At 39.4% G+C, this 18,900-nt stretch overlaps 1 protein-coding gene across 15 annotated transcripts in view; it reads left to right on the top strand.

The window, feature by feature from the left end:
- MCTP1 (multiple C2 and transmembrane domain containing 1) overlaps positions 1 to 18,900 on the top strand; it is a 534,160-nt gene that overhangs the window by 433,140 nt on the left and 82,120 nt on the right. For all 15 annotated transcript variants that reach the window (XM_045498313.1, XM_045498373.1, XM_045498303.1 and 12 more), the window contains one exon: positions 5,180 to 5,299. In XM_045498313.1, the coding sequence (XP_045354269.1) occupies positions 5,180 to 5,299 (120 nt within the window). The remainder of the gene's footprint in view (positions 1 to 5,179; positions 5,300 to 18,900) is intronic.

Genomic DNA, 18,900 nt, shown 5'->3' with positions numbered 1-18,900 from the left:
AATGTTGATGCTAATATCATAGGCAAGACAACATTGGTTTCGATGAAAGGTATATGGATTTAAAAGTGAAAAAAATTAGGGGCGCCTGGGTGCCGCAGTCGGTTAAGCGTCCGACTTCAGCCAGGTCACGATCTCGCGGTCCGTGAGTTCGAGCCCCGCGTCAGGCTCTGGGCTGATGGCTCAGAGCCTGGAGCCTGTTTCCGATTCTGTGTCTCCCTCTCTCTTTGCCCCTCACCCCGTTCATGCTCTGTCTCTCTCTGTCCCAAAAATAAATAAACGTTGAAAAAAAATTTTTTTAAAAAAAAAAGTGAAAAAAATTAGGGACAGGAATTAACATTCACAAAACTGCTAGTTGAAAACAAGATTCTTTTATATCAAGGGGCATGAGATTGTTAAAAATGGTTAACATTTAAAAGCCTGATTGTTTTGAGTTTAGATTTCACACAATCTGCAATGTATGCTAGTGTCATTTACTAGAAATAATGAATTTATGTAAAGACTTGGATTTTTCTTGTTTCAACTATTAGCAAAAATTTTAACTGCAAGCCCTCTGTTTAACACTTAAGATTTCCTTCCAGCAAATGCCTTTCAAACACAAATCCCTCTAAGAAACACTCCCCATCTGCTATAACTTCTCAAAGAGGAATTATTATTTTGGCCATTCTTGGAGGATTAGTCTATAAAGTCTTTGAATTTTGCAGAAACAATTTAAATAGGAAAAGCATTGAGTTGATAACACTTGTACTTACTGAGTACTTTGTGATAAAGTGTTTTCTCATACTTTACATGAGTTGTTCCCCACAGCCAACCTGTGAAATAGGCAGGTGTTACCATCTCCATTTTATAAATAATGGAATAAAATAGAAGAGAAAAACTGATTTGCTCAAGGTCCTGTGGTCAAATAGCAGAAATGGAACTAAAACCACTTCTTCAGTCTTCTAGTCCATACCATATTTATTATACACCATTGTCTCCTTGGAAAAAAGGATGTGCATCAGTTAGCTTTTGCTATATAACAAACCACTTCATAATTAGTAGCTTAAAACAACTACCCTTTATTTAGTGATGATTTATGAGTGAGAAATTTGGACCAGGTTCAGTTTGGGTTTTGGAAGTATGGGTCAGGATAGATGCTAGGACTTTTATGGTTTGTATTTATATTCTGTGAATGTGTCAGAGATTTTTTTTTAATCATTCCTTGATTTCTTTTTCCATCCCATTTTGGCCTGTTATGATATCTGACTTTTTTCTCTCCAATTTAGGAATAAGTGGAGTCAGGACCAAGGATAGATCCTGTATGGTCTTGGCTTTCCTGAGGTTTCCCAGCCATTTTTCTTGTACTGCCCTAGTAGGACACTGAGGACCTGGTCTTGAGTGTTACCTTGGCTTGCTTTCTGTAGGAAAAGAGGAGAGGATCAATCTCGGTGCAGATAGGCCCAGGGAGACGAAGCTTGAGTGTGGAAACAAGAAGCTAAAAGACACTTTTCCTCCCTTGAGGCCTCTCTTAATTAGAGGATGCTCTCCAGCTAACAAGTATTATAATGATCACTAATATTATAGTGACTGGTTGCTTTTTTTTCTTAGTGATTCCTAGCAATCTGAATCCAGAAACCATGTCGTATCCTAATTTTGAGCACTATTACATAGCACATAGGAAATATTCAATAAGTACCTTTTATTGTTAATCTGTATTTATGTTCTTTTTGTCTTTGACCTTTTGAAATCTCCAGTTAGATACTGAGAAAGAAAAAAAGAATGCTTTTGTATGTAGAGTTTATTCAGAGCTCCCTTGTTATTTTTTAACAAAAAGATACTGTCAACAGCAGATGATTTACCTAATCATCCAACTATTAGATTCTTAACGCAAAATAGAGAAGATTATTTTTCTACTGCCAAGATCCATAAAACTAATGAAATTCTACTTTATTTTTTTTCTCTTCTATATCTTTCCCCATCCTATGTTCTGGTGCCCATGTTGGTAGGGCATGTAAATACCATAGGTATTAATTAGGCATGTACAGTTCTGAGTACTGTATTTTTTTAAATGTTTATTTAATTTTGAGGGAGAGAGAGCACAAGCAGGGGAGAGGCAGAGAGAGAGGGAGACAGAGGATCTGAAGCTGGCTCCATGCTGTCAGCAGAGAGCCTGATGCGGGCCTTGAATTCGCAAATTGTGAGATCATGACCTGGACCAAAGTCAGACATTTAACCCACTGAGCCACCCAGGCACCCCCCGAGTGCTGTATTTTAAGAAAGCTTTTGCTGTATGGATTTGGATGTGGTAAGAGGACTATGCCCACAATGGAGATGTGCCCAGTGAACCATACCTTGTGACTGGTGCTTTAAGTAATTAGTAACGTTGAATCTAGAGAAGAAAAAGGTATGATACGTGTCTTGATTACTTAGTTATCATCTAGAAAGCTTATTCTATGCAATACCTGTCCTCCAGCTAACACTGAGACATAGGTGTCCCAAGTAACATTATTCTGGGTGACCTATCAGAACTCTAACACCAGTGAGTGGACATTACAAGATGGAATATATGCGTTTAATAGATTTAAAATAATTAGAGTTGGTGCTGTTAACTGTGGGACATCTGAGTCCCATCCCTGAGGCCAAAACACACCAAGTCAAGTTTATGACTGCATAGCCAGAATGGATAGAGAATCTTTATGTGCCTCAGAGAGAAACTAGTTAGTGGCATCCCAGGTTATAATTCTTTTTTCTTTTAATTATTTGTAACGTTTATTTTTGAAAGAGACAGAGTACAAGTGGGGGAGGGGCAGAGACAGAGAGGGAGACACAGAATCTGAAGCAGGCTCCAGGCTCTGAGCTGTCAGCACAAAGCCCCACGTGGAGCTCAAACCCACCAACTGTGAGATCATATCCTGAGCCAAAGTCGGATGCTTAACGGACTGACCCACCCAGGTGCCCCCCAGGTTGTAATTCTGAATACATTTTCATGAAGTTACTTGATGCTATATAGTGGCTGTATACTACTTTTACTAAACAATAATTAAGTAGACTTCTGTTAAAAGACTTGGGAACCTAATGCCCATTTATTCATATATTCAGCAAATATATATTTATTGAACACCTACTGTGCCCAAGCACTGTTCTATGCTCTGGGGATAGAAGAGTGAATAAAAAGAAAAAGTCCTTATCCTTAAAGAGCATATTTTCTGGTAACAGCCTAAATTTTACTAATAAATGTGTAAATAATTAATATGGATCCCAGCCAAAAATTATTTTCCCTTTTACATGTGTTCATGTCTATCAAATTTGCCTTAATTCATTTCCTGAATAAAGAATTATCTTTTAAAAACATATTTTAATAGAATAATCAAAACCATTAATTATAATTTGTATCATCTTTACATATATTGCATAAGTTTCAAAACTTAAATAGAAATATTTGCTTTTTCTGGAGATCCTTCTACTTCTCTCATGAAAGAAAAGATAAGGCTTATGTTTCATGCATTGATATATTTGAGATTTTTCTTATTCACGAATTTGAATCTATAGTTACCATGTAATTCTGTCCAAAATTCATTTCTTGGGTTACTAAATCATTATTTATTGGTGTGGGTTATAAATATCCAATAATTTAGTAAAATATATAATTTTCAGGATTTAATGTCACATAAAAAATAGATGGCACAATGTCATGAAGTCATTTTAAATATTAGGAAAGGGATGTTAAAGGTTATAAGGTCTATAGTCCTGTGTTTAGAAATGAAAACACTTTGGGGCACCTGGGTGGCTCAGTCTATTAAGCATCCGACTCTTGATTTCTGCTCAGATCATGATCACAAGGTTTGTGGGATTCAGCCCCATGAGTCTTTGCTGACAGTGCAGAGACTACTTGAGATTCTCTCTCCCTCTCTCTCTACCCCTCCCCCACTCGTTCTCTCTCTCTTTCTCAAAATAAATAAATAAACATTAAAAACAGGGTGTTCTCTACCACTCCACACAAGTTCATTTTCTCTGCCATCTTAATAAGCTGTATGCTTGGCTGAGGTTTATGGAGAAGGCTGCAAATGGTCCATGCTGCCATGCCTGGCAGGAATGTTCTTAGGGCATTGCTCCTAACCCTTCTGGCCTGTCGAATGCAAGATGTCTGTATATTACCCCAACCAGCTGGCTCAAATCTCCACGTATACCATGGTTCCACTAAACCTTAGCAGGAGGATGACTTTCCACTTCTCAGTAACAGAATAAGTACTACCTGAGGACTTTAGTTGACCATAGTTGACTTTCTGAGTTTCAGAAGGTACTGCTAAACATTTACACAATAATACAAATGGGTTTGAGAGCTTATTGGGTACCAAGCAGTGTGTTAACTTCTTACCACGTCTCAACTGTGTAATTGTCACAGCCTCTCGGGTGAATACTCTTATCACCTCCATTTTACAGGGGCAAACCCTGAAAGGAGGATGCATGTGATGCCAAAAGTTATGGGACTAGTCAGCATTAGGAATAGAATCCAGCTCTTCACTCCCTTCACTAAATCATCTGACTTAATGTTGCCTTATTTGGTAGCCAGAGCCACAGACCCAGAGAATTCAGATGATCTCTTCAGGATTACAAGACTTGGGGGGTGGGGAGTGGTGGGGTGGGTAGGGTGAGTCACACTTGGTACACAGTGCTGGTTATTTTACACTTCTTGGTAGCAGTGCTTTTATTCATAATGTGAGATCTTTGCTCTCGGGTGCGGACTTGGTATTTTCATCTGCCTATGAAGCGTGTTGCATTGTGAGACTTTTTTTAAAAGTCCATGATATTAAATAGTGATTCATTATTTATCATCAAGGTAGATAGAGGCTGTATCTGACAATGTAGTGAAGCTCATTGGGCAGGCTTTTTTTTTTTTTAACTGTATTTTGTCCAACCTAACAATAATTTCACTAGGGGAGAAAAATTAAAATCGCCTCATTGACAGTGTAATGATAACAGTTTTCCTTCATAGAAATTAAAGTAAAAATCTTAACAGTAAGTTTCCAGGGGTCAGTTGTGCTTTTAGAAAAATGCCTAACAAATTCTCAAGTCTTTGTTTTCAGGATAAATCTTTCCATTCTGAAGCATTTAGTTTTATGGTTTTGAAGTGGAGTATGGATAAGAGAGTCCATTTAATGAAAGTCTGAGTTGACTCATCTTTTTTTCTCTCCTTCTCCTCCAGCTCTTCCTCTTTGTTGTCTGGAACTTTGAGCTCTACATGATACCACTGGTTTTGTTGTTACTATTGACATGGAACTACTTCTTGATAATATCAGGGAAAGATAACAGGCAACGTGATACAGTAAGTTTCTACTTTCTTATTCGTATGTGTTTTTGTTCTTATTCCGAGTCGCTCTGACAAGGCCAACATCGATTCATTTTTACAAACTAGAAATTCTGTTTATAAATACTCACATTTGGATGAGAGTTTTAATCAGTTCAAAACTAACAATTCTTTGGTCCTAACAGAATAAAAAGTATCACCTATTTCTAACATGACTTGTCTTGGTAGGAACTAAAATCAAGAGCCCACCAAAGAATGAGTTATGATTTTTAATTATAAATGGATTATTTCAAACGAGTATTTCTTTTGCTCTCCTTATTTGTTTTTATGTCTTAATCTTGAATTTAGACATAATATCATGAAATTATTTATGATCAGACCGGACGAATGTGTTTTATTTAAGACATTTCTCTGTAGTCCGTCATTGGAAGGAAGGAATGATTGATGGTTGTTGGCCTGGAAAAGTGCATAAAGTACCTTAATTCAATGAACATTCACTGAACAACAGCAAATATCTTTCTTTGTGTCAGGGTTGTATTAGAATTACCAGCTGGAGGATAAAGAGCTTTCTTTTAACCTAGGAAAAATTATACTGAACCCACCTGCCCTCTCTGGCATTTTCGAATGTTTTTAGAGTCTGTGAGACAGACTTCTCTCTCAAAAAGAGTTCTAGACTGAGAAGCAAAAGCTAGCCCCACATTATTATCATATCTGTTGTTCTGCCAACTTTCATTCCCCTTAGATTATCTCAGTCACTATACCCTTAGCGAACATACAACTTCAAAAAGCTTTCCTATACGTAAATGAATGGAGGGAGGTGTCTTCTCCAAATAGGACATTTGCGATCTGATAACTTTATAGATAGTTACTGAGAAGACTTTAAAGGTTTTTCAAATGTGGGAATCTATTTGGTAGCTGTTTGTCTTCATCAGATTACACAGATTTTTTTTTTTTTTTTTTTTTTTTTTTTTGGCCATTAAGAATCTACATTTGATTTCCAGTCAGGAGTTGCTGCCATCTACCATGTCCATAAGGGTACAGGAACCAAAGTTGTTTGATCATCAGTTGAGTAACATTATGTCATACTTTATTATAATAGCATCATCACGGTTACAAAAACATACCCGTGACCTAAAACAATTTCCCTTTTAAACAATTCAAGCAAAACACACTTTAAATGGTAACACAGGGAGAACCAATTTCTTCAGGATAATTTTCTTTATCATCAAAGTAAAAGAAACATCCTCATGCACAGCCATCTACTACATGGCAAAGTTGCCAACAAAACACCATGTTTATTTTCCTGTTTAATTTGTATATATTTCTGTTTCTCTCACATGACTGTATGTTTGAGGGAGGGGACTCTTTGTTCATCTTTGTACTTGCCACTTTCTCTGGCAAGTGTTTTGCAAGCTTGAAGTGTTGAAAACATTTTTTTGTAAGGTTTAGCAAACCAAACATGAGATTGTTAACAGAGATTTTAATGGTTAGGCAGTATTAACAGATGAGAAGTTATTATTAGCAAGGATTTTATGGATATATGTATATTTAAATTTCACACTGAGAGACAAGCCCCAAATGCCATAAGCATTGGTGTCATGGGGACTAATAGGTGCTTTTATCAATTAATCCAGGATGTTTTCTTTAAGAAATGAGACTCACTCAGACAATTGCTTTTTTGTTGCGTTTATTTCGGGGAGATTGTCGAGAGAGAAGAATATCTATTTTTCATTCAGTTGCCTTGAGACAAATTTGCAAATAAGATTATTTGCAAATAGGAAAAAGTGGTAATTTAGTTCCAGCTTCTTAATCCTATGAGGGGGCTTATCTTCAATATTTAGTCATTGGTTTGAGTATTCTTAGTGAAAAATTCTGTAACTGTAGAGTTTGCTTGTCATCTCCTCCAGAATACACCTGCCTTGTCTGGAAAGGTCCACTTTTACAGGGGAAATAGTAGTCTATCATGTATCCTCTTGGGTTTACAATTCTCTTGGAATTTTTATGACTACTGAAAAGTTACTACTATGTAAATTTCTCTACTGCCCTTTTCCCCCCAAAATATATTTCCAATATTCTATTTACCAAATCTTTTGTTTTAGGCATATCTCCAAGGGAGTTCCCCTTTAGCCACAAACAACATTTTATTCCTTCAAGTTTCATGAAATGCCAGCTACACTCCATAACTCTCAGTAACTGCTTTTTATTTGCCCAAACACACTATCCACATATTCTTGTCTTCCTAGATGCCAGAGCAGCAATCACAACATTTCATTCAGTTTTTTACTCAGTGGCTCCGTTGAGACCTTATGTAATTTTTAAATCCAATCTGTCTAATTATGTGTCTTCTGTCATACCTAACTGTGCATTTGTACTGGTTGCTCCTTTTGAAAACAAACCTGGATTACACCTTGCTGCTTACAGTTTATGCACGTATGCATGCATACACACACACACACACACACTTCTGTACATATACATATATGTTCATACACACATACATACACATATATGTAAATCAAGGGAAAGTGTTTGTAGGGGCTGCCGTGCTCTGCCTAACTGACTCTACCGCATAGTGCATAGCACTGGAGGAAGGTATTTTGCCCTGAGTCCTTATTAACCACACCACTGTGTGATTCTAGAAACCTTTCTGTTTTGAGAGACAGACAGACAGAGACAGAGAGAGAGAGAGGAGGAGGAAGGAGGGTGGGTGGGCTGGCAAATTTTCTGTCATTAAAAAAAAAAAAAAACATCACTTGTACATTCAGCTGAGAAAATTCAATCAGGATGAAAATTATAAAAGAAAAACAAATCAAACTGACCTTGAGCTTTGTATGCAAGAGAAAAACCGAAGTATCATTTCCATGATATAAGAAGTTGAAAAAAAAAAAGAAAATAAATACTGTGAGAGATGAAAAGTGCATCAATGGGTAAAAATTCTGTCTTCACCATATGGGTTGATAGTTGAGATTAATACCAAAATAGGAAAGGATTTCTTTGTGTGTTTATTGTTTATTAAGGAGACCATTTCCTTTCTTGGATGCTTAAAATTGTAGGAGCTAAAACCCCCTATCTTTTCTCTACCATGGTGCCTGTTCTAGTTTAATGAGAAAAATGAGATGTAATCCTTGCCGAGTAAGTTTTGCTGCATTTAATGAGCTGAACCCTTTGAGAACAGGGTAAGGAAACAGCCGTTCCTGAGGCTAATGCTGTAGGCTCAGAGGTGCATGTGAGAAAGAGGCGTGGTTAGAAGTGGTATTTCACCTCTGCTGGTTCCCAATTGGACTTGTTAAAAATAAGCAGTCCTACATCTGAGTCTACCTACACTCAGACCATGACATTAAAATTTCTGGCATGAGAATTGTTAGGCTTTTCCAGAAAAAAAAAAAAAAACCTGTTGAATAAATACATGCTTCATTCAGATATGTCTCGGCAATGAAGGGGATATAAAGACAGGAATGTCATACCTGTCTTGGTTTGAGCTGTCACTCCAAACCCTGAGGAAAAGTCCCTCCTGCAGTGCCCATTAGGCTTGTCCCAACTACCCACATTATAGTTACTGTAGACCGAAATTTTTAACTTAAAGAGTAGATGCCAGGAAGTTGCCTTTACTTGGGGCTTAAACACTACTGCATGCTCATTATGCCCTGGGCACCATGTTAGGCACATTCTTTCCTCATGTCCTTCATCTCGCCCCCAGGAGAGAAAAGCTGATTATATCTGCCTAGCCAGTGGGTTGGGTCATCCTAAGTGCCAACTGGTCTCTTCCTCTGTGGTAAGCAAGGGAACATTCTCATGTGGAATAAGCATGGCCATAAGAGCCCTTCCTTGACAGAAGGGAATCAAGTCTCAGAGTAGGAAAGACCTGGGTTGGTCAAGCAAATCAGTGGTCTCTTGCACCTCGTGGGACATAGGTTTCATTATTAGTACTTTACATACAGAGAAACCAGCCAGCTTACCCAAAGGGACACAGAACAGGCATACAGTTGGAAAGTAGCAGAATGGGTATTAGAGTCTGTCTATCTGTCTGAAGTTTTTACCTCTAACCACCAGTCAAGTGCATTACTCTTGAGACTGTATTTTGATACATCTCATGTCTCCCTGGATACCTTTAGAGCAAGTTTCTCCCTTGAGCTTTAAAAAAGCCAGTAGCAGGGCACCTGAGTGGCTCCGTTGATTGAGCATCCAACTCTTGATTTCGGCTCAGGTCATGATCTCACAGTTCATGAGTTCGAGCCCTGCATTGGACTCTGTGCTGACAGCACAGAGCCTGCTTTGGGATTCTCTCTCTTTGCTTCTCTCTTTGCCTCCCCCCTGCTCATGGTCTCTCTCTCTCTCTCTCTCTCTCTCTCTCTCTCAAATTAAGAAACATTAAAAAACAGTAGAAAAACCAGCAATATAAATTCCACCTTCAAGCATGCAGATTGATGGAAAACTCTCATTTTCCCCACTTCGCCTCCATATCCTCCTTCTCTTCAGGGAAATGGAACAGTTATTTATTAAACAACTTCTATGTATCAGGTATCCTCCTAAGCCTTTTTATACACACTATCTCTTTTAATTCTTTATAATAACTTTATCAAGTAAATTACTCTAGATGGTTTTATCATCATTTTACAAATAAGGAAATTCAAAATCTAAGAAGATAAATAATGAACTCCATAGAGTAAGTGAGATAGGAACCTAGAGTGTACCCTGTTCTAAAGTCCCAGGCTATTTCCATGGTATATTCTTGGGCATGCCCTTCCCAAGGGCTTACTTTCTAAGTGTCCAGAGCCTTATATGGAATCAAGTATCCCCCCGAATCCTTCTTATGAGGTTCCCCGTGACCTCTCAAAAATCGGTGTTGGTACCTGTTTGATCCCAGGTGACCCCACTGATTTCAAAATTGTTCATGACCTATAGGACCACCTTCAATCCACCCAGATGAACATGGATGGGAAGAGTAAACCAGAGATGAGAATTAGTGATTAAAAGACTTTTAATGTTCTTGATATACAAAAATTCTTCAAGAGGTGTTTTTTAATTACACTTTAAAAGAACATTCATTTGTACTGTCATGATACTCCTCCCACATAGCAATCTCAGTTGCCTAATCAATGGAGGCATTAAAAGACTAAAGAGTAGGGTAAATCAATGAAATCATTCTCTGATTCATGATGTGACTGTGACACAAATTGAGCCAAATTCTGCCTTGCTAAAATACTTTAGTAAATGCTGAAATGTTTTGTTAGCTTCCTTAAATGGCAAAGCCCTCAATTCTGCTTTTCCCCTTTAGAATCATACTATTATTTCTTGTTGGATCTGTTCCCATTAAACCCAGAGCACTTATTTATAGAAATAAAGCTTATGGAGAGAGAATTGTCTTTGTTGCTAGAAATGCCGGTGGTTGGACGACTTGGGATGGTCCACCAAATACAAGCCAGCAAAGAAACATTTGCTTATTTGACCTGAATTCCTGTAAACCAAATACATTTGTCCTTTTCTCAGCCAGCTACAAAGAAGTCCATGGTGTAATATTTGAATAAGGAGAGTATTGAACAAGTGAGATATTCCTAACAGAATCTAAAGAGGCTGGCCAAAGCGGGCTGAGAAGAGAGGACTCCATAAGCAAAGCACTTTGAATGTACAGTTAGACCTTCTCCGCTTCAGTACTTTATCATTCACGGAAAGTAGCATAGACCACAAGCCTCCTCTGTTTGCATCTCAGTACCAAAAAAGACCACATACTTGCTCTTAACAGAAGCAGCACTGAGTCATACAGCCTGTAAACACATCTAAAAATGGATGATCAGTTTTTTCTTCTTCCTGCTTATTTCAACAGCAATTTTCTCAAATTTTTCAGAAGGTCACCAGCTTGCAAAAATCTGAGAAGGACCATGAAAAGAACCAGACCTTTAGTTTCCCAACACAGTCACTAACATTAAAAAAAAAAAAAAAAAAAAAAGTAGAACCCAACAGCCAATCAGATGTCAGTAGAAAAGTTTATCCCCTATGACTGCCCTCAAAGCTGTTCATCAACTGCTTAACTGTGCCAGATAATCAGTCACCGGACAGATTGGTGTCCCCAGACACCAGTGATCATCAATGATCGTCACCTCATCAGGCTCTGGACACTGACCAATAATAGGTTTCTACAATTTTTCCACACTGCTCAAATGCCCCCTACCTCACCACCATGCTCTTATCCCCTCAGTCTCAGTAGATGACAAGGCCTATACCCCGCAGATTTCTCTCTAATTCTAGCCCCTAAAGCTCTCTGAATTCACCCCCAATTTAAGGTTGCCAGATTTAGCCAGTAGATATACAGATGCCCAGTTAAATTGAAATTTGAGATAAACAGAGATATTTATCCTAAAATAGTATTCATTATTTATCTGAAATTCCGATGTAACTAGATGTTCTGTGTTTATCTGGCAGCTTTATCCCAACTACACCTTGAATTCTTACCTCAAGACCTTTAGGAAGATGAGCCCTTCTGAGACAAACTTCTGATTTTCGGGCCGCTTTGGTCTTTCTCCAACATCTTCAAGCATGTTGTGGAAGATCCCCTCACAGGCAGGCCCCATTCAACCATACCTTCAGTTCTGTCTCCCCTGAATTCCAGGAGAATTGTTTGTTTGTATGTTTTTTTTGTTTTTGTTTCCAAATGCAGAATGTTTATTGAACAAAGGGTGAGGGTACTGGGTGGAAGAGGGAGTTACAAACATGAACCAGGCAGTGCCCTTGCTCTTTTGTCATCTCTTTTACCCACAAAACAATGTTTCACCACTTGGGAGCGCAGGAAACCAAGGTTTTGCTGCTTGCAAAGGCTCCCACGTTGAGGCTGGACCAGAACAAGGTTCTAACTGGCTCCCAGGCCGGGATTCTGTTGTTCTCTCCTTGCATTCCACGGGCGCCCATTCAGCAGGCCCCCAGAGGGCAGCAACTTGGTCCGTGTAGCATAGTAAGAAGCAGGGGGAAGGAAGGAATGATGCCTTTCTCATCATGTAGATGGGTACCTGGGTTACCCAGGGGAAGCAGGTAACCTCTGCAAAGCCGGTAAATTTGTGTGAGACAAACATGGTGGCCCAGGGAGGAGCAGAGCAGGCCAGGTCTCGAACTTTGTGGAAGCACATGTGCTGCGCCAGGCTCAAGTTGTCCTGGAAGCCACACATGCTTCTGGGGGACGTACGTGTAGCCAGCCACCCCTGGCACAGTTTGTGGTGTGATTATGTGACAGGTGGCTGGAGCTCTTGAAGTGCTTGCCAAAGGAGCCACATGTGAAGGGCTTGAGGTCCAAGTGTGCTACATGGTGGCGCTGCAGCCACTGAAGCCGGGTCTCCCCAGCGCCTTATTCTGGGTTTGCCTCAGAGGCTCCTCCTCGAGCTGCACCAGGAACTTGGAGGGACCTTCTTGGAGGTCCAGCAGCTGGTCGAGGCCTTGTGCGCTCACCAGGGAACAGGGAGGGGGTAGGTGGAGAAGGCAGGGGAGGAGAGGAAAGGGGGCGGGGAGGAGGAGGAGAAGGAGCAGCAGCATACTGCTCCTGTTGCTGCTTCCCACCTTGGGGAAAAAGGAAGCTTTGAGGGGTGGTTGATGCAAGAGACCAGGACTCAGCATGGCCAGGATAGCAGCTGCATTGGAAGCAGTGATGTCTGGAGCAGAGTGTATTTGTGGTCTCCCAAATAGTGATACATTCTCTCTATGCGTTCTACTCTTTCCTTAAAAATAATATAGTCATGGCATTGGCATGTCATTTACAAAAATTGGATCACCTTACATGCACAGTTAGTACACCTACTTTTACATTTACTTTTTAAATATTTATTTTGAGAGAGAGGGAGAGAGAAAGAGAGAGTGAGTGCATACAAACAAGGGAGGGGCAGACAGAGAGGAGGAAGAGAATCCTAAGCAGACTTGGCGTTTTCAACACAGAGCCCAAAGAAGGGCTCGAACCCATGAAGCCATGAGACCATGACCCAAGATCATGACCCTAGCCAAAATCAAGTTGGACGCTTAATGGACTGAACCACCCAGGTGCCCCAGTACATCTACTTTTTATATCAGCAGCATATCCAGAAGATCCTTTAAATCAGTGGAAAACCCCATGATTATTACTGGCTACATAATTTTCACCATATGAATAATTTTTTCTTAAACACTCCTTTTAGAAGTATTTCAAATATTTCTTCCATCTCAATTAATGCTGTAAATAAAATTCTAACCAAATCTTTGGTCAGGTCTGGAAATGCCCTTTAGGACTATCGTCATAGGAGAATTTCTGGGTCAAAGTCTGTGTACATTTTAAGTATTTTGGTAGTTAATACTATTTTGCCACCCAGTAAGATTTTAATATTTCATGTATATGTTCCTGGGTAACCACCTCACATCTTTATCATTTTCTCTACAAAATCATCCCTGACTTTCTCACTCTCTCCCCTACCACCAGTGTGCCCCTACCAAGTCATACCAAGAAGATAAGTGAACTGACCCCTCTGAGATCCCATACCTGTCTCACTATATTGTAATAGTCACCTCACTGTGGGTCTTTCAACGTTTATTTATTTTTGGGACAGAGAGAGACAGAGCATGAACGGGGGAGGGGCAGAGAGAGAGGGAGACACAGAATCGGAAACAGGCTCCAGGCTCTGAGCCATCAGCCCAGAGCCTGATGCGGGGCTCGAACTCACGGACCACAAGATCGTGACCTGGCTGAAGTCGGACGCTTAACCGACTGCGCCACCCAGGCGCCCCATCACTGTGGGTCTTTATCACCAGGTCGAAATTGTTCTCATTGTATCATATTTTTTTGTATTTACTCCCAGAACAGAGCAAGATGTCTCAGACACAGAAGTGTAGCAGTGGCTCAAAAAAATATTTGATGAATTTATAAATATTTTAGTCTAATCTTTCTTTCCGGGTCAAAAATTATCTAATATTTTTTGATTTAAAAAAATTTAATGTTTATTCACTAAAAAAAATTTTAGCATTTATATATTTTTTTTTAATTTTTTTTTTCAACGTTTATTTATTTTTGGGACAGAGAGAGACAGAGCATGAACGGGGGAGGGGCAGAGAGAGAGGGAGACACAGAACCGGAAACAGGCTCCAGGCTCTGAGCCATCAGCCCAGAGCCCGACGCGGGGCTCGAACTCCCGGACCGCGAGATCGTGACCTGGCTGAAGTCGGACGCTTAACGGACTGCGTCACCCAGGCGCCCCGCATTTATATATTTTTGAGAAACAGAGAAAGAGCATGAATGGGGGACGAGCAGAGAGAGAGGGAGACACAGATCTGAAGTAGGCTCCAGGCTCTGAGCTGTCAGCACAGAACCTAACGCCGGGCTTGAACTCATGAACTGCGAGATAATAACCTGAGTCGAAGTTGGATGCTTAACCAACTGAGCCATCAAAGCACCCCTTTTAATGTTTATTTATTGTTGAGAGAGAGACAGACAGACAGACAGAATACAAGCAGGAGAGGGACAGAGAGAGAGGGAGACACAGAATCTGAAATAGGCTCCAGGCTCTGAGCTGTCAACACAGAGCCCAACGCCAGGCTCAAACCCACAAACCGCAAGATGATGACCTCAGCCGAAGTCAGACGCTCAACTGACTGAGCCACCCAGGCACCCCAAAAATTGTCTAATTTTTATGCAGGACTATTTCCATTCAACAAAAGTTTATTAAACATCTACAGGCGTGTCACTAGCTGTTGTTCAAAGATGATTAAGAGAGGGTCACTTCCCAGGACAGTTTGTGGTCTAATGAGGGAAACAAACAACTAAGTCAAGTACATGAATATAATAGATGGAATAATAGGGGTGTGTATATGATTTGCAGGGTGTGCAACCAAAAGGGGTTTAGATCACCCCAGATGTATGTGCATGTGCTGCATATGTAAAGAAAAGGGGTCTGTTCATCTGTGACCACAGTTCTTATTCCACCCTTCAGTCTGTCCCTTTCACTAACTCCATGTTTGCCTTTAATACTTCTTCAGTATATTGGCTGTCTTTCTACTCTATTCTCAGACTGTAGCAAAACTTCAAATTGGAAAGATAAAATTATAGAATGGTAGAAGATGAGTGTTACCTGTACGTGACATCTCAGTTCATACAGAGAAAGATGTAAAGGAAAACATTTCTATTTTTAAAAGTCAATTTACTAAAGATTCTCCTCACTGGAAGGCATACTTGTTGGTTTGGATCTGTTAAGACTCAGAAGAAAGGTAGAATTAAAATTAGCGGTAGCTGCCATAGAGGATGCTTGTAGTTACTTTCGTATCTTGCCTGAATCCTTCCCACCGTGTTCAGATTCTCCAAAGATGCATGTGAGAGATAAAGAGGGGAGCTTCATTCTTCTAGAGGATTCTTCCCTGAAAGCTAGCTCCTTTCCCACCAAATGAATTGTCTTGGCAACCTTGAAATAAACCTGAGTGTCTTGCCCCCATAAATAATGGATTTTCTCTTACTTGGGCCCCAAATCACCCCTGGTGTCTCAGAAACTCCTTGAAAAGCCAACTTTCTAAACTCCCTTCAAAGCCTCCCTTAGATCCAAAGAACTCATTACCTAGGTGGTTTTCCAAAGTGTCCAACCCAGGCGTTTACCTGTATGTCAACCAAATGTTTTTATTACCTTTGTTCTTCCAAAAGGTCTTCCCCCACAATTTTGTCATTTCTCTAATTGAAGAGGGAGCTGAAAGAAAGAAGAAAAAAGGATACTCACAGTTTTGGTCTCAGTTCCCAGGGTGGATATGTTATTCTCCCTCTCCCTCTTTTTAGTGGTAGCCTGTTTGTTCTTTGTGAATGATTTTGCCATCTCCTTGTAGCTAGCCAAAACTCCTTGGAACATTATGGTGAGGGAGGTAGGATATACAGTCAACAGAAGCACTTTGTAGTGTAGCTGACTCATGACCCCTTGACTAGTTTGCATTGCTAGTCCTGATCATTATACCCTTTGTAGTGGGTGGTGTTGGCACAGGGTTTCCTGTGATATTTGTGGAGATTTATTGTCCTGGTTTCAGAAAGGTGACAAGAAAGTGCAAGACTTCAATTAACAAACTAAAAGTAGAAACCAAATGGTATATCTTTATCTGCTTGTGGAAAATGTTTGTAAATCAGAACTATTATAGGGGTCCAATAATTCTGAGCATTTTATATTCATAATTTTTTTAGTGTTATATGATACACATTTATCAAGGGCATGCAGACTTAAAGCCTTTCCACCATCTTGTACATAGAACTGTAATGGTACATGTATGTAGGTAACCAAACTAAAATATCCCTTCAAGGGCATTTTCCGTGATCTGTTACTGAATTTATTTCATCATGCAAGAAAAAATAACTATCGTACCATGCCATTTGTTTTTTTAAATAGCCAAATATTTTGGTAGCATGCTTAAATGGAAGTCAGTTCATCTAAACGAATTTCCAACTGAGCGACACTCCCACAGGCAGCATCAAAAACATCTTAAAAATGAGTGTCGCCACTACTCATTTCCAGGTGGTTGAGGTTAAAAGACCAAATTTTGAAATTAGGAAGACCTGGATTTAGCTCAAGACCTTCCCCCTTGTTGGCTGTACAAATTTACTCATTCCCATGAGCTGCAGCTTCCTCATCAGCAAGAGGGATAATACCCACCTTGTTGAGGTCTTGTGAGGATTGAAGAGACAACCTACTGTCTTATACTGAGGACACAATAAATGACAACTAAGCACCTGACCATGTGGAAAACAGGACAAACCAGGGTGGCTATAATGAGGGTTTAAACATTGTATGTCACTTCTTCTCTTGAAGAGTTCCCTTGTAAATGCTCTTGAAGAGGATGGTTTTCTATGACCATCAGTCTTGGTTTTAGGCTTATAGACAAAGACAGCCCTGTCACAGAAAGACTTCCTGTGTCTATAACCCCCCTGCTATGTGTATGGAAGTCCCACAAATATAAAAACTGTACTTTGTATCAGAAAAAAAAAAAGCAGATGAAGAAATTTGACCCATCCTCTACAGATGAAAGCTTCTTCGTAACTGATTTTACAGAAATACCATAAATAAATGCCGTTTTCCAGATCATATCAATAGATATTTGAAAGAAACATTTTTCTTGTTTATTGTAATACAAACCTCCACCATGCACAATGCATAAAGACCAGGGCCAGCAGCGCTGTGAGCAAGGAACAGGGCATTTTTGTGAAACCATCTTTGAGTCCAAAAGCACAATACACCTTCCTAACAGCCTCTCTCTGGATGTCGACTAAGAGAAGGAGGAAGGTAAACCCACACTAGCGTACCAGGCCTGGGCACAGGGACTAATTTTAATAAATCAGAATAGAACATGAAAATGTCAACTTAATCAAGCATTTAAATTTTATTAATCAAGCCTAATTTTTATGAGTGCAAATAATCACTGAAGCTGGACAAATTTGTTCTCGATTGCATCAGAAACATAATTTTAATATTTAATGGACTGATGAATTTAAATGGAGAATTATCTTTATGAAACATGCTCTTCATAATTTGCCATTAAATGAGAAATAAAAAAAATCAACATAAATCTTACATAAAGGTTATTTAACTAAATGTTGGTACTATAAATATTATAAATGCATTATGCACTAATTTAGCAATCATACAGTACACTACATAAAGCAGACATGATAAGTGGACCAGGCAAGCTTTTCCTAGAATATAGAGCTCTTGTGTTATATTGTGGGAAGCTCATGATAAAACGGTTACGGAGGTTTTATGTGAGGTTTCGTGAACATTCTTTTCATTCAGGCTTTTATGCTACAATTCGCCATTCACCACAGACATTCTTTCCAGTTCAAATGTAGGTCTAAACCCACATGGGCTTTCTTTTGTGAGGTGATTATTCTTTACAAAAAGAGATAAAAAATATTTTTATCATTATTATTTATAGAAAAAGGATATGAAGAAAAAAACTAAAGTTTTCTGACTATGATTTTTGACATTCAAAACGCAGTCTCTTTTCAAAGTTAGATTCTTCTCACATAATGTTCTCAGGCTTCAAAATATTCTAGGCACAAGAAGAACAAAAGAAAAAGAAAATCAAATTAGTGTCGGAATATTTTTCTCCACACATGTCCACCTATTCCCCTCACCCCTCCATTACCCCCAACAGACTGCTTAAAATAGGGAGTAGCGGTGAATTTCTGTAAAAAGTGAGTCAAGCCTAATAGAGCAGTATGGTCCAAAAGTTTGCGAACATTGATCTCCAAGGTAAATGATTGTTGTCGTTGTTTTCAAATTCTGTTGTTCGCAAAGTGTAGCATTTTCCTCTTTTCCATGTGCTAAACCTTACATTTACCTGAAGAGGGACTTCTTGACTATTGCAGCTTTAATGCTCCCCAACATGTCTGCAGGGGTTAGAACAATGCACGTTTCTGAGAAGAATGTAGATGTGGTAAGTCTAACAGAGGTCACACGGCTCCCTCCTCTTGCTTGGCAGAAAATGTTTTAAATGGATAATGTGGACTCTTGATGAGATACTTAAAATAAAAATTCCTACGGTGGTTTTAGAGCTTGAAACATTTAAGATTGTACCCCCTCCCTTCCTTTTTTTTAAAACAAATTTGTGCTTCTGGGATGGAAATCTGGTTTTATAGAGAGAGGCTCGAGTGCATAGTT

Source organism: Leopardus geoffroyi, chromosome A1, assembly GCF_018350155.1.
Source record: "Leopardus geoffroyi isolate Oge1 chromosome A1, O.geoffroyi_Oge1_pat1.0, whole genome shotgun sequence".
In the NCBI taxonomy this organism is placed as follows: domain Eukaryota; kingdom Metazoa; phylum Chordata; class Mammalia; order Carnivora; family Felidae; genus Leopardus; species Leopardus geoffroyi.
This window is presented reverse-complemented; position numbering and strand designations above follow the sequence as displayed.